At 37.7% G+C, this 16,987-nt stretch overlaps 1 protein-coding gene across 1 annotated transcript; it reads left to right on the forward strand.

The window, feature by feature from the left end:
- Positions 1–2,439: 2,439 nt before the first annotated feature.
- On the forward strand, positions 2,440–8,802 carry LOC102804062 (snake venom 5'-nucleotidase-like). Its single transcript, XM_078012610.2, has 8 exons — positions 2,440–2,787; positions 3,461–3,671; positions 3,848–4,033; positions 4,952–5,164; positions 6,125–6,364; positions 6,833–6,988; positions 7,094–7,294; positions 8,335–8,802. Exons 1-8 carry the CDS (start codon positions 2,440–2,442, stop codon positions 8,529–8,531), a joined length of 1,752 nt encoding a protein of 583 aa, XP_077868736.2. The 3' UTR covers positions 8,532–8,802.
- The last annotated feature ends 8,185 nt before the right edge of the window (positions 8,803–16,987 follow it).

Here is a 16,987-nt window from a genome sequence, read left to right on the forward strand (position 1 = left end):
ATATTGTGAATGTTCGAGCCATGGATTGGGTGAGCGGAGTGAGTGCACTTAAACTAAAACAATCGAACAACACACTATACAAAATGAAGTAATAATAGTCACAACCGCTTCCGACAAGTAGTCTATTTTGTTCTTAATAATACCGTAGCGGGCAGTATACATTAATGTAGGGATATTCCGAGTGTATTGTTGGAATAGCGATAAAATAAAAAGTCTGCCTTAATTTTTTTGACCAATCATACATTTGCTGTCGAATCTCGCCCGTGATCTCGTCTCGTACTAACCTTCGGTTTTTCGCTAAATAAATAATGTTTTTCGAAATCCCAACATAAAAGTTTTTTTAGTAAGATTAGAGATTCGTCGAAGTATTCAGTGATGAGAACCAAATCAAATTCGTTGTTAAGTTGATGTATAGTTTTGTTGACGATAGTTTCGTTTGCCGTGTCACTTAGTGATAAACCGAGTTCTCGTATTTGATTGTTTCGACTTCCTGCTTGTCCGCCACTTTCAAAATTGCCCAAGTCTCTCGAGAAGCTCGTTGTCCCGTCCGCAGTATGACCTGCGTACCTAAAAAAATAGCATCTGATTCAATCTGTCTGGCGGGCTCTCTCAATATAGTAACGTATTTTGCGCCATCTCCCATGAGTTGATTGATCCGAGCTTTCGAATATGTAACGGGGCCAGTGAGAATATTGTATTTGCCCGGTGATCCAACGACAGCGCCACCATTTGTTGGCAAAAGTCGATCCTGTCGCAGAGGAGTGTGAGGTAAATGCTCATTTTTCGTGTTGAATTTAGAGAAGACGAATGAAAGACCATTAGTGTATCCATAGCGACAGAAGATGCAATGGAGTGACGTGCTGGCACTTTTATGTGTTTTGACAAAGACAATATTAGACTTTCGTTCACACTGCTGTTTCTTGGCAACGGTTGATGTAGCAAATAACGGTTTCTGTTTAACTGTTCCAATAATAATCTGTTAATAATGTCACTACCACAGTAACAGCAATAAGTGACAAACATATTCTAGATAGAGCCTGTAAATTAATTAAAATATTATTAGGTAATATCATAAGTACAATACAAAGAAATTACGAGAGTATTTTCCCATATTTTACAACACAGTGAAAAGGATAATATTGCGTGCAGTACACAATGACTTCATTTAAAAATGTTCTAATATTTTTGGATTAGCCATATATCGGCAATAAACTTGAATCGTGAGAAATTAAACTTGGGTAAAAATCAAAAACAAATGTGATTTTTTTCGTGTTGGTATATGCGGTAATACATTCTACAGCCAGCCACAGTGCTGGGTGACTCCTTACCTGAACGTGTTATATACTTACTACATTTACATAAATCTGACAATAGAACTTTGCTCACTCTCCTAAATTAATGTGACTTCTCAGAGGACCCTACAAACTAAATTATGATGCTGTTAAACGTGAAAAACAAGACCCGTACAGTTGAGTAATTACAACTGTTGCAATGAGAAGTGCCGTAGTGCGAAGTTAACCACATTTAAAAGACTCGCCTTGTTATATGTTGGTACCATATTGTTCATGCGTATGATGTCATAACGCCGTTATAGTACGAGGTTATATAACTGAGGTGAACCAACCTTTGAGTGCCAACATTGCCTGAAGTAACCCATCATTGCTTTACTATACAGCATTGAATCGAACAACGTGATGATTCACTCAACTGTGTTTATACTGTGTGTAAACCGTACAAATAATAAGGATTGCACTCCTCATTAGCATATTTTACTCATCAATTGGAAAGTGGAGGAATCACCATGATGATGTATCAGTAAATTAATCATGTCTGTCTGTCTGTCTGTCTGTCTGTCTGTCTGTCTGTCTGTCTGTCTGTCTGTCTGTCTGTCTGTCTGTCTGTCTGTATGTCTGTCTGTCTGTCTGTCTGAAGAGGAGGACATCTTCACTTAATTTGCTGATGATGATGGTATCAAATTTTATATTAGTCATCATTGTCGATATAACTATGAAATTAAATGACATTACTAACAATTTATAGCGTGAATATTTATCCCTAGTTCCGGATTTAACATATGTAATATTATTTACTAATTGCCTAGCAAAAGGTTCCTAACTGTGTTATCTATGTGGTGTCTGGCACGAAAACCTGCGCCAGTGATATTGGATATTTACCGCAATGTTACAGGGACAGGAGCCGCTATCGTATATCTAATTATTAGGTATCTTATCGTGAATAAACATTTCCCAATTTTCTGCATGGAACCGCATGTGTGGACACTGCCAGCGACATCAGAATCAGCACGAGGCTACTTGCAAGATTGTGCCCGATTGGCTTACCAAACAGCTTTTTAATTGACAGGGTTTTTCCACGTGTCAAATTCTGCTTTGTATGTATGCTTCGGGTCACCGTCAGTGCTACAGAACCCAAAACAACAAGATGCAGTTTGAGAGAAGACTCGCGTTAATAGTCGCGATAATTCTTTCACAGGCAGTGGTATACAACACTGCCGATTTCCAGATGACCGTATTGCACACCAATGACTACCATCAACGATTTGAACCGATCAACAAAGAAGGCAGCACTTGTTCCGAATCAGAAGAAGCCCAGGGTGAGTGCTATGGTGGGATAGCGAGGCTCATGACGGCAGTTACCGATGTACGCGCCACACACCCCAATGTGCTACTGGTGGATGCCGGCGATCAGTTCATGGGTACCGCGTGGTTCTTTGTTTTCAACGGCGCGCCTAGTTCATATTTCATGAACAGTTTGGAGTATGACTGTATGGTAAGTAGTTTATATAGCTATTATAGACACTCATGTTATCTTTATTCTATATCAGTAAGTTTGTTCGTCCAATAGACACGCCTCTTTACAGAAAAATGGGCTTCGACTAGGGATAAATATGTTTGCTTTGCACGTAAGGCAATTCGTAAATTTCGAGTAGTAAATTAAGGAATCAATAAAAGCGAAACAATATATAGCTCCCTCGATAATCTCTGACATTAAAGAAACTGAAAACAATGCGCTAAGCTATTTTTATCGTTTATAAGGCGTACGCAATTTTTCATTTACTTGACGTTTTACCGCATTTCACGTGAATGGGTATGAACTTACATTTCGATCTCACAAGTCATGATTACCCTGTATTTGGGAGTTCATGTACAAAAACAGGTATCCGTAATTTGGCGAATTGTACTATAATTCGACAGAATGTACAACAAGTCTTATCATGAATTTACGCCCGTCGAGGTACCTGTCCATATTGGTTGTTGCCATGCAACAAATGAGTACACGGTGTTTGTTGAAATCTCGTTAAAAATCCTTATCACTGCGTCATGGCGCCATGATATCGAATGGGCCAGACATTAACAGGTTCAAATGAAAAAATGGTACATTATCAACACATGATAATACTTTTTTTTGTAATGTTTAACGTTCACATGGTTCGTTTTTACAGGCACTTGGTAACCATGAATTTGACAACGGTATCGACGGTTTAATACCGTTTTTAAACAATGTGACATTCCCTGTGATTAGCGCAAATATCGACGCAACATATGAACCGTCGATTGACGGATTGTATTACCCATCCACTGTGTTGGAGATAGGCGGGGAAAGGATTGGTTTGGTTGGTTACACCCTCGATGAAACTGCTGGGTCTACTACAGGTATTTTGAATCATCATATTATGCTTCACAGTAATTTGAACTTGAACTTGAAGACACAAGTACGCCATATAAAGTATATTCTAATGAAGACCAATTAGGTTTTCCAAAACGATACGCGACGTACGTGCGCTTAGATTGAAAATGTTTTCTGTCACTGCCGATTTGTGATGTTGCAGGTGATCTTATATTTACTGACGAAATCGAGGCTGTTCAGGCGGAAGTGGATATACTCGTGAATGATGGGATTACCAAGATCATTGCTCTGGGACATTCTGGGTACACTAAAGATATGGAGATAGCAGAGCAAGTAAAAGGAGTTGACCTGGTCATAGGGGGTCACTCACACACATTGCTGTATACAGGTAATATTTAATTAATTGTTATGAGGTAAGAAATGCATTTCTTGGAAAAAAGTCGCAGTAGTAATTGGTTATAATCGACTGTAAACACAGTGCTGGGTGTTTTTATAAATATGGATAAATTATAAAAAAAGAGTTACTCTTCGGATAAAAAAACCCATTAGATTGCGAGTTTCGAGGGCTTATTTTGGCGTTTTATTTTTGCCGATCCGTGATTAGCGGAACACTAGGTACATACTAAGATTTGCCTAAATGACACACCTTTCTTTGTTAGCCAACTTGAATAAGGGCGCTGCTTTTATTGCCACAACGGCGTGTCATTGCATTTTTGTTTGTTTAAAGTGGTTTCAGAATTCATATAATTGTACACTGTAAATCCCGCACTACAGTTGATTGAATGTGTACCTGGTCACTTTTTCGGACAGTTGCACAATATATTTCTCATAAAGCACTATGATGGGTTGTAAGACTTTCAAGTTTCTCAAACATAAAAACGATATGGAAATTGCAGTCACGGTTGTTTGCAGTTTAGTATATATCGATTTTGTACTCAAAACAGCAACAAGGAAAATTTACTGCAAGTGTAAACTTGATGCGCCCTCTGTGGTCAATTTCGGTAATCTGGGCAAAGACTAGAAATATTAAACATTTTACTCGTTTACAATATTAAACTTTTACTCGTAATGGTGATCAGTTTGTGTTGTTATTTTAACAGAGTGAAATTTAATAGTAGATGCTTATAGTTTAGGCACATCGGTATTCTTGTTCTCATATTGTTAAAAACATAAATATTGAAAGATATCGTCTGTGTGCAAATAATATGCTGTATACAAATCACTTGATGTTTGGGTGTTCATATCCAGATCTATGTTGCAATGACTTAAACTGTCATCCGTACTCTGTTTTACATCGATATGATAGGTACGCCACCGGCCGAAGAGGATGAGGACATAGTTGAAGGTCCTTATCCAACAATGGTCACTTCATCACATGATGCTTCGGTCCAGGTTCCCGTCATTACTGCATATAAATACGGAAAGTATTTGGGATATCTAAACATGACGTTCGATGATAACGGTATCCTGACAGCGTATGAGGGCAACCCGATAATACTGGACAACAATGTGGCACAGGGTGAGTGTATTACTCTGATATTGGAATGCACGTCTTTGTGCTCCCCAACTAAATATGAATTATGAGAACCGTTATATATTAACAGCGAGTTAGGGATACCTTTTCGATATAATTGTATGCCTCGCTTACGGGAAAACATCACGACAAAATAAACTGCTGGTTGTGTCATCATCCTTTCTGTGTGTTTACATAAGCACATTACCAATCCCGATATATATATTTACACAGAAAATGACTGACTATAATCGTATTACCAACTCATTTTAACTTGTTCAAACCCAATTCTGGTCACATACCACTTGGATAGTCTACGGTATCTTTAATTTAATGGTATTACTTACAACAGGTGGGCGCAAAGTAGTTGAATACACCCAACAATATGGTTACTTCCCTTCGGTAAATCATGACGCAGCTGTTTCCATTTTAGAGCTCCACCAATGGATACAATGGTCAATTTCGCCTACATTCGAAGTGCCTTCTAGTGCATAAGTACTGTAAAAAGGGGGATTAGTACGGAAATAAGTGACAGGTCCATGTACACCTTAAAGCGGCGGGGTCGCACACGCACGGGAATTGAGATAAGATACGATATGTTATTACCAATACGTTTTTAAAAATACACATACTTATTTTACACGCATTTTCAGTGGAACGCCTTAAGTGTGTACCGTATGTGAGATTCACAGACTAAGTGTGGGCCACATTAGTTGTACAGAGGACTAAAATCAGTTTGTGAAATGATACTTTCAGTCTATGACCAGTGAAATTCAAAATAATACACACACCTTTTTACACGCCAATTTAACGAGCCGTTCTTTTTGAAATGAAGTGGCGTTTCGAAGTACATGTCTGCTTACGATGGCGAGGCACTTTGGTCCGGTCGTGAGATGAAATCTCGCGTATTGCATGTTCTTATGTTCGTAATTTGTCTGTTCTTATATTAAACCGGTGTCCTTTCAGATGAAGAAACGCAGGCCGAGGTTGAGAAATGGAAATCTCGTCTCGACGCCGAGACTTCCGAGATCATAGGCGAAAGTTATGTTTACTTAGATGGCCGTGCTAGCTCTTGTCGTCTGGAAGAGTGTAACCTAGGCAACCTAATAACGGATGGTGCTGTATACCATTACAAGAAATTGGATCACAGAGACGTGAACATGGTAATATGGAACAGCGATAGTATCGGAGACTCCATTGATAAAGGTTAGACAACAATTTCACAAGTTACCATCAATGCATAATTTTGTATCCGCTTTTATTGCGATGTTGCACGCTTTATAGCCGCTTACGTATACCAAGCATGTTCATTCAATTTTGATGTTCAAAACTGAATATACCAGTCCCGCGTATTCAACAGACGGGTTTCAATATCACATAGTATTTTTTGTTCGAGTACGTCACACAATCCGCCATTTCTTTTAGTCTACGTCATAGTTAGTCGTCTTAGAATCACTAAAACAGTCGTACATACACATAGCCATCATATAGTGCTTTACAATGTTTTTGTATGAAAAGTCATCCGCCATTATGATTGGTCGAGAAGCACTAGGTGGGTTTGAAAGTCAGATAAAACCCTCGTATGGGGGATGTATCTTACAATACTGCCTCGGACACACTATTCTGCGATGACACCAAAGCAACCCAATAATACATACTCGTAATCTGTTGCAGGGAATATCACCGTCGGTGACGTCATGAACGCTCTACCTTACGGCAACACGCTGGATTTGCTTGAACTACAGGGTGTGTACATCCGCGAGGCACTAGAATATGCCGTGTCTGAATACGACGGAGTTACACAGCAAAACAGATTTTTGCAAATGTCAGGTGAGCTTCTGAGGTAATTATTCATATACAAACAAAGTTATAAACAAAGTGAGTAATATTGTAGAATTTGTTGGGCATATAAATATGGCCTATTTTTAATATTAGGTATACGAGTGACCTATGACCTCACCAAACCAGCATATTCTCGGGTATCAACAGCAGACGTTGTATGCACATATTGTGATATACCTGAATCAGTGCCCTTGGACGATAACCTTGTGTACAAACTGATATGTAACAACTACCTTGCATCTGGTGGCGGCGGCTTTGATATGATAAACGACAATAAACTATCTCAAATTACAGGTGAGTACTTGGCTGGCATATTGGTCCACCAAGTGAAATTGTTTTTCACTAAGATCATACTCGCGTTAGGGTTCTTCAGCTCTCATATTTATTATTTTCAAAAGTAGATCACGGTAGTACAATATATATCAATTTCATAAATATAAAACAATTTTATTCTAGTTGATTTGGTGTTTTAATATGCGATAATTTTGCGAGATGTTAATCGGTCATTGGCGTCATTACTTTCAATATATCGTACAAATTTTAAACTTTTCCCATTCATTGATGTGTCCATAAACATACTAGAGTGTCAAACCTTAATTTAAACAATCAGTTTTTGCATCAACAGTTAGTTAGGCTGGATACATATAAGTCGATGATAAATTACAATTACAATGCATAATCGACGTATGAATATTTATGACTATATTTTGATTGTGAATATTTAATTTCTGGTAGACCAAAATACAAAAAGTTTACCATAGAGCTTGGAGTTGAGAGTTTTTTTTGTATTTTCTATAAATATATGGAAGTCACAACACTTCACGATCTCTAAATTTTGAGACGAGTGTTGAATTTGTGTCTTAAACCTTCTAACAGAATGGTAAGTTATTTGTCAGAGTAGTAACGCTATCATCTTTTAACAACATCACCTAAGGCGTCAGTGCATATAATCCAACAAATTATTTTTTCAACTGACACTTGACGTCATCAATAAATGCGGCCAAGAGCCGGGTTTGATATATTGTTTGTAATATCATTAGATTATGCATATTTTCATATTTTCTCAGTTAGTGTAGTCACAAATGATACCATTGAGGAAATCGAATCTTCATTTTTGTTTCGGATAAAGTGTATTTTGAGTTGCTGTAATTATGATATGAAGATATCCGTAGATGTTGTTTTCAATACAAGGTATATCTGTTATTAAAATGCACAGTCACATGTTCATACTGGCGTTTTAACCTGAAATACAAATCCCTATGTGACTTGAACGTAGTACAGTTTCAATGGCATTATATACACTAATACTTTTTATTTTCACTTCTTTTCGACAGGTGCTGATGAAATTGACGTCATTGTCGATTACATTTCAACCTTGACACCTATGTACACTGGTATAGAAAACAGAATTATCTTTGCTGAGGAAATAGAAAAATGTGACGTCAGCTCATCTGTAAAACAGAACATTGCAACTTTTGCAATATACTTGGTAGTACTGAGCATGTTATTAAATACAGGACCAGTTTGGTAGTCGTTGAACTTTTTGTGATGGTATGATGGTCGTGAACAAATAATTTACAAAGAATACTTTTATTGCGTAATAGAATCACCATTAGAAAGTATTTGTTTACAGATATTAACATGGCATGTAGTTTTTGTCAGACATGAGTAAATTACACGACGGGGATTAGCCTCTAAATGCGATTTGCAAGATTTTGACCACAACTGTCATTATACCTGTGAACACATACTTTGTTTCTGACGTATACCACAAAAGAATATACATCAGATCATTGAACTGAGCGTAAGTTATTTTTTCCATAAATACTAAAGATGTTTTGTACGCTTTTTAATTCGCTCAAGGATAATTTAACACAACCACGTGACAATCAAAATTACCTTTCTCGGCTGCTTCCTTGCGAATCTATATTTCAAGAAAACCCATCGGCCGTAATAGCACAGTCTATGAGTGATGAGTTTGAACCCTCAATTCCCTGCCCAACTGTTTTCAATAGTTGAGGAAGAACTCTATCTCCTTGTCTATTTCAAACGTTGCAACTTGACCACAGCCACACAGTCTTTATCAAGGTGCATGGACTGATTGACAATAACAGTTTACAAGTTATGTAGCTAAAATACTGTCCGCACAAGTTATGTATAATTCTACTTGTCTGTTTCTATTAGCTGTCTAACTGTTAGCTAACTTTCGATATCACACATTCTATTAGCTGTCTAACTGTTAGCTAACTTTCGATATCACACATTCTATTAGCTGTCTAACTGTTAGCTAACTCTCGATATCACACATTCTATTAGCTGTCTAACTGTTAGCTAACTTTCGATATCACACATTCTATTAGCTGTCTAACTGTTAGCTAACTTTCGATATCACACATTCTATTAGCTGTCTAACTGTTAGCTAACTCTCGATATCACACATTCTATTAGCTGTCTAACTGTTAGCTAACTTTCGATATCACACATTCTATTAGCTGTCTAACTGTTAGCTAACTTTCGATATCACACATTCTATTAGCTGTCTAACTGTTAGCTAACTTTCGATATCACACATTCTATTAGCTGTCTAACTGTTAGCTAACTTTCGATATCACACATTCTATTAGCTGTCTAACTGTTAGCTAACTTTCGATATCACACATTCTATTAGCTGTCTAACTGTTAGCTAACTTTCGATATCACACATTCTATTAGCTGTCTAACTGTTAGCTAACTTTCGATATCACACATTCTATTAGCTGTCTAACTGTTAGCTAACTTTCGATATCACACATTCTATTAGCTGTCTAACTGTTAGCTAACTTTCGATATCACACATTCTATTAGCTGTCTAACTGTTAGCTAACTTTCGATATCACACATTCTATTAGCTGTCTAACTGTTAGCTAACTTTCGATATCACACATTCTATTAGCTGTCTAACTGTTAGCTAACTTTCGATATCACACATTTTTCGTTCAGCATTTACTCAAAAGTACTCTTTCTTTGCTTGAAAAATACTGTTTTTCTGAACGTGTTTGTTCTCACTTGGTCCGGGTGGAGAGATTACCACTTTCTATTTGAAAATGCGACATTTTTTGAGGAGCATAATTTCAAAGTTCGACACAACGATCTCCAGATCGACGAGCTATGTGAGTGCATGGTTATGCTATATGGTTATGCATGGTTATACACACACACACACACATATATATATATATATATATCAATTGTGATTTTTACATGTAATTGGCATATCGTCCTTCCATACAAAAGGAGTTGCATAAAAAAAATATATGTACGCTATGGCAACACACAGCCCTCGGTGGGGCTGAAAACAAAACCATCTAACACTTGCCAAATTTGCAGCATTACTTCGCTAAGGTGCAACAACTGGGGCGGTAATGGCAGTTATCGTTCTGTTTAGGGTTCAGGTTCTAGTTAACATCCTCGCAACCATTCCCAGACCCAATTACATTTTGCATATGAATACAATTGAGGCTGGTTTACAATTAACATAGAAACAAAGACACGTGTGTCGTTTTATTGAGAGTAAACGTACAGACAGAACAATAGGTCGCATGACAAAGAGTGGTATAAGTACTCCTCACTTACGACAAGAGCATTTTCATAATATTAATAGCCAATAGTGTTTATTGAGCGAGTTTCTAGGGTCATTTAAATCAAATGCGTTAGACTATTTCGTAACCATGGGAAAATGTTAGACAGTTTTCAGCATTTTGTCGCATTTCAGACTAACACTATTATTGCCATTTGTTTACACCATTATTTCACTCTATTCATTGTAAGACAAAAACCCTATCAATGTTTGTACAATTTAAGGGATTTAATAATGCATCATTAAAGATACAATACAGAGGAGACATGTACATTTTAATATTGTTGTTTGTTTCTGCACGTTGATGAATGATATTGAATATGATATATCATTAACAAAACAACTTTGATTTTGTAGCACGCAACTTTGTATGCATTCAATGAAACAGACCCGTTTTCCAAACTAAGACAATGTCAATTTACAAGTTATCTAGAGTTATTTGTAGCAACGTCACTCTGCATAGGAATACAACTGAGTATACGTATAAGTATAATTGCAAACGATCTGATCCGACAGTCTTGATGCTGCTGAATGACAAGTGTGTATTTGACAATGAAAAGTTTATTTTTTGACAAATTTGTTATTCGCAATAGGTAAGACCCTTCCCTTGGATCTGACCTTGGTTCGGATGATATCAGACGATGTAGGTAATAATAAAGTGGGCGATATTCCATTACAATGGCAACATGGACTACTGGAACACTGGGACAGCGGGTTTAACATGATTCTAAACCTATCAAAACGTTCATAACGTATAGACATGCAGAACATCCATCTGCACTTACAAATGCACACGAACAGTGACCACTTTTTATTATTTCTTTATTCCGCACTATATGGCCACCGGCCTAAAGTACTGTTACATTTCAAAACTTAAATTACACACGGTCGCTTTAAAATTACAAGATACATATACTTCAACAGTGACCACTTGCTATGGCTTGTAGTCATATTCATTTTCATTGCCTTCCTACAGTAATGTTAGCCACATGTTTGGGCGGAGGAGTGCCCAACTCCAATGGTTGATGAGGCTGTCAAAGGTGTTCAATTAGTCCCTATCGGTGGGACCAGTTCAGAGAACGCTGGAAAAAAACAAGAGCTCTCAACAAACTGCTTTCCCTGTAGGCAAAATCATTCTACAAAGCACTCTTTTAGTGGACGCCATCCCACTTGCAGATTCCCCATAATTCCTTCCAGGCCATCGATACCTGGAGAGCATGGAAAAGATCCAGGGGCTATATGTACTATTGGTCACGAATCTATTTTGTGTGCAGGTCAAAGGTGACCTTGTTTATATCTCGCCTGCATTCAAAGCTGAGAACCAGAAATATATATTCTAGTGCGGCACCACTGACGGCGGCTATTGCATTATTTATGCAGAAATGCAGTTCGAATTCGTTAACTGCGGGGGATAAGATGGTCTTCGTATTCTTTGCAATTCGCAATTTAATACTGTCTTTAAAACATTGTAGAGCATCGAGTAAAGCCAGGAGTTTAGCCCGCTAATCCACGTGACATGGTTGGCAGTTTTCACTGTTGTAAGTATGTAGCACAGAAGACGGTCAGTGGTATTTGTGGGTTTTTCTTTTCTTGATCAATCATTAACGTGTTAATTATACTGTTAAGCAAGTTAAATAGAGAGTACTAGTAAGTCTCTGGCATTCAGTAAATACGCGTGTCAAGTGATCTCCCTCATCACAAAGTGTGCATACATTAGATTCATTAATGTTGAATTTCAGAAGATATCCGTCAGTTGGATAAGCCCCGTGGAGCAGCCGCCACTGCAAATCATGATATTTTCCAAAAGAAAGAATTAATTAACGTGTCCGACAGTGCAGTTAAGTTAAGTTAGTGCAGACAGTAAGTTCCGTCGATGTATTGAACCACTCCACACAGGTTCGGTTCGCCGTAATGTCAGTTCCACGTGAGGTCAGATGAGACTTCAGTGCAGCTTCTCTGCATTGGTGGTGTACGAGCTGCAGATAATGATGTTCAACGTGGATACGCCAGATGAAATATGTAATAGTTCAATAGGGTTCCTTGCAAATGTCACCATAGCTTAACGTTGTGAGGGAGGGCCATGTTTTAAAAAGACCCTTATAAAATAGAGATAAATAAATCTCTATCGTAGTTCAACTGATGAAATTGTTTTAAAAAGTAATCAGTTAAAATAGAAGCAGAGGTATTTTAAGTTGCCGTACAAGTACCGTTACAGATGAAGGGTGTGGTTCAGGTCTGTTGGCCCCATCCACGTCCGGTTTTATCGTACAGTTAAAATCTTTACCAATAATCATGGGTAGGATGTTTACTAAGGTCATCCAACAAATGCTTGAAATCTTTGACAAATTCCAGTATACTTTAATCAAGTGAAGAGGGGGACCATCAAATCGACGTGGACATGAAGTAGCCGGCAAGGAAAAACATTGTTGACACTCAATACTTAATTTTTTTTAATTAATGAGTGCGAAATATCATGAGAAAAAGAGAGACGCGCCCTCTACAAGATTTGCAATGTAGGTTCGTCGGCGTGAATTGTGTGATTTATTCCATAACTTTTAAAAGCATCTGTACACCAGTGTACATTCGATGTAGTGATTGAAATATTAGCCATGACTGAAAATATAAAATCAAACAAGCACCAGAGCAACAATAGTTTGACGTGGGAAGGAAAATGATTTCTTGCCATTTTGTACTTTCAATGAATCAATTAGTATCGTTTTTAGTTTTTCTTCCTTGTTTGGCAGAAATACCACGTTTAATATTTAACGTTTCGTCTACTGGTTTTTCCTGCGAATCATCATTATTTTTAAGTGACTTTCATGTAATGTTTGGCTAGTCTGGCTGTCATACTATCAGGGGGGAAAACTCTTTTACTCTCGGGTTCTCTACACGTGTCAGGGGGGAATCTCGTCTCGTCTCTATATCTCGTCCCCTTGAGGTGCGGGATCGGGAAAGTCACTTATACTTTACAGTCAAATAAGACGCACACAACGAAATACGTTTCAGCTCTCGTCTTAGTCGGTCAATCGAGCACTCTATAAGACACAGCGCCCTGGGGGAAAAATCCACAAGACTATCGCAAGGCTGACCCAAGACTCTCTTAGACTGCGTCAACACTCGCCCCAAGGCTCTCCAGGACTGCATCTGTTCTGGAGTACTTGCCAAGACCAACTCAAACTCTCTTTATTCATTTTCACAACTCTAACCAATTACAAAACAGTAAAAAGACTCTAGGGCGTAACCTTCAATCATAAAGCCAATCACACTAAGTACTGAATACGTCATATCTTTTGATTAATCGTTCACTACATTAATAACTATGGATACCAACTGTCAGAATCTTAGTCAGAATAGCGGCGGTTATCTGGTAATTAGTTCCAAATCACTGAGCCAAGTTCCGTCCAAAACTTCAAATAGGCCTAAACGATGACAGACATAACACAGCAATTCGCTAATAATCAGTTAATTAAGTCGGTCAACAGATACGCGTAAACAAATTCATAACAATACGTTGAATTCGTACATTCTCCCTACTAGCTATGTCAGTATTTTTACGTAAATTGGTCAGTAAGAATGAGAAGATTGTATTTGCGTGTTCAACAATGCGTTTAGAGTTGTACGAGTCTTTAAAAAAAACGTGAGTGGGTCGTGTGGTAGGAGTTTTTATTTCCCCTGTGAGACATTATCTTCAAATTGCATAATATGTGGAACGTCTGACAGGTCTGATGCCATAGAATCTCCGACGTCTTTGTCTTCTGATGTTCCCGGATGGCGTTATGTTTCTGATCGAAGACAACTAAATGTATTTCATCGACAGGCTGATAATCAGTCTTTGAGTGTATGCCATCGTTTGCTGGAGTTTTACTCACTTCACTGTCAGGTGGTTTGTTTTTATTCAGTACGTGCGTTGTTTTCATATCAACAAGTGCTGCTGATATGACCAGCTGGTGACTTGTGGGACTGAGTTATATTTATTTCACTACAGTTACGCTGGATATGTCTTTTTGGCATTTATAACAGATAATTTCGTCGGTAGATCTTCGTACGGGATGTTAATCACAGCCTTCAACCTTGTCCTGCTCCCAAGGCATGTAAACTTGTCGACGGAACGTTTTGGTGTGATTGAGAATCGGGTTTTTACATCCAAGAGGAAGTATACGTTTTGTACTGACTACACGGTCGTAACGTTTCAATTCATCCTCCAATATGCCATTAGCTATGCAAGTGAATACCTGACAATACAACTTTCGTGGCAGGATTGACTAGAGGTTCAATATAAATAAAACGACCAGCAACAGAGGTTACAAACTTCATTAACCGATTTCACTGACAGAATCTAAGAAAATGATAACACTCCCGTTTGCACGGGATGCTGCCACTACAGATTCAGGTCCGACCGTATCAGACATAGCCTCTGCATATATAGCTTTCGATTTTAACTTCAACTGACCCGCATTTGACAACGTGTTCGAGTCAAACCCGTAGAGGGCTTGCCACGTGTCCCGGCCACATGTATGGCTCGCCGAGATGGCGGCCATATTGAATGCACGTAATCGATCGCGGGTCTGAAAAAAACACGGTAACGAAAACGCCTCAAAAGACTCTTCAATAAAGACAAAAACACACAAAACCGTAACGACAAGAACCCTCCAAAAATACTTAAAGTGAAAATAAAACTCACTTTGAACCAGCCAAACCACGTGTGTATGCAAATTACATAACATACATACATTTCTGATATGTATTACTCAAGTACTAATTAAAATAACTTTGCACATTTCAGAGTTTACAATTTTGTTGCTTAAATATGTGAATTATATACATCAGTGTACAGGTATTTTGATATGATTTAAGTACATTAAAACGATTGATATCGACTCTCGAAAAGATTGCAACAATTTCATGTACAGTAAAAAGCGTTTGATCTATTAATTGTTAATAATGAAGTTTAACAAAAGTAAATATAGTGCGATATAAAAATATTGTTCATAAATGTCTTTTATATTTTAAAATCGTACAGGTAATGATTGCTTTTATGTTATATCATTAGCGAACAGAAGATGATCACGGTCTCCTACCATGTCGGCCGCGGCGATGGCGCTGTTTCCGCAGAAATGAACGTTTCAACGGAATTATGCAGTAGGTGAAACTTGAATTCGGGCGTTATTCGTGTCCTCACTCTTGTTTTGAAGTACTGTATTACATCGGTTGGCTCTATTTCTTTTACCTTGTTATAACGTATGAAGTGTGTGACTACTTTAACGGTAATTAGCAAGTAACATGATAGTAGTCAATTGATGTACTGATGAAGTACGTTTTTCTCTGGGTGGCCAATACCAGTGAATAGGAATATGATCTATTTCAAGCAGTACTGAGATTACATCATTAAGTATTTTAAACAAAGATAACAGACCATGACACACTAAAAAATGTGCATCAGGTCATCTTTAACATTGCAGTACAGACATTTGTCAAAATTACGAAGGTGCTGCATAAGAATCTATAAAATTTGGTTTGATATTTGGCGGAAAGGACATAATATCTTTCCAAACTATGCCATGAAGTGGATCTTGATGGTAATATTTCCTATGGATAGTAGAAATTTATGGAGTGTGTCCTTCTCAAGTTTGTATAGAGGATATTTTAAAAACAAACCCAGGTCTTCATCTCTCTATATAATTTCACAATAATGTGCAATTTCGGGTCACCCGACTTAAGTCCGTCATTAGGTGAATGGTTCAATTTTAACGGATCTACTCTTTTTACCACATCAAGTGCAGCTATATTTATAATTCGCCTTGAATATATTGGTACAGGGTAGTGAATGTATTCGGGGTCTAAACAGCCACTGCCATTTACCAAGTCCCAAATCATCGTAATACCGGTTTCAGTGAAGTGCAACAGTTTCAACGGTGTTTGTTGTAAGTGATGTAAAATCAGCGGGTTTTGAAAAAGAGGTTCTTGGCAGATCTTGTTAAAAGTGTCTGGCCTACAGATTTCTGGGTTATTTGTACTGGATGCCATAATATGCGCAACAAGTCGCGATAACACATTGAAATATTAGTGGTAGTTTCTTTAAGGTTGATTACAAATATTTATTTGTCATAATTAAGTTTTTTTTATCTGGTGCAGGAAATAATTGATGAGAGTGAAGCAGGGGGTGGTTAAGACCAGAGTATAAATATCGTTGAATGTAATTCAGACGATAACAAGAGATGTGAATATGTGAGTTAATCAGTCCTTGGCCACCCTCCCTGAGCGGGAGATAAACAATTTCTTTACGCATCCAGCGACGCTCATTCCAAAAAAAACCTTGTTGGGAGGACATAGGAAAACAAATTTATTAATCAGTTTAGACGCAATAATCTGGT

This window comes from Saccoglossus kowalevskii, chromosome 1, assembly GCF_978046115.1.
Source record: "Saccoglossus kowalevskii chromosome 1, keSacKowa6.1, whole genome shotgun sequence".
Taxonomy (NCBI): domain Eukaryota; kingdom Metazoa; phylum Hemichordata; class Enteropneusta; family Harrimaniidae; genus Saccoglossus; species Saccoglossus kowalevskii.

What these genes read in the sequence shown, in the direction of transcription:
- LOC102804062 (XM_078012610.2), top strand. Translation starts at nt 2,440, where the DNA reads ATGCAGTTTGAGAGAAGACTCGCGTTAATAGTCGCGATAATTCTTTCA. An exon ending in ACACACATTGCTGTATACAG is followed by an intron (nt 4,034 to 4,951) that starts GTAATATTTAAT and finishes TCGATATGATAG; the next exon opens with GTACGCCACCGGCCGAAGAG. An exon ending in TAAACTATCTCAAATTACAG is followed by an intron (nt 7,295 to 8,334) that starts GTGAGTACTTGG and finishes TCTTTTCGACAG; the next exon opens with GTGCTGATGAAATTGACGTC.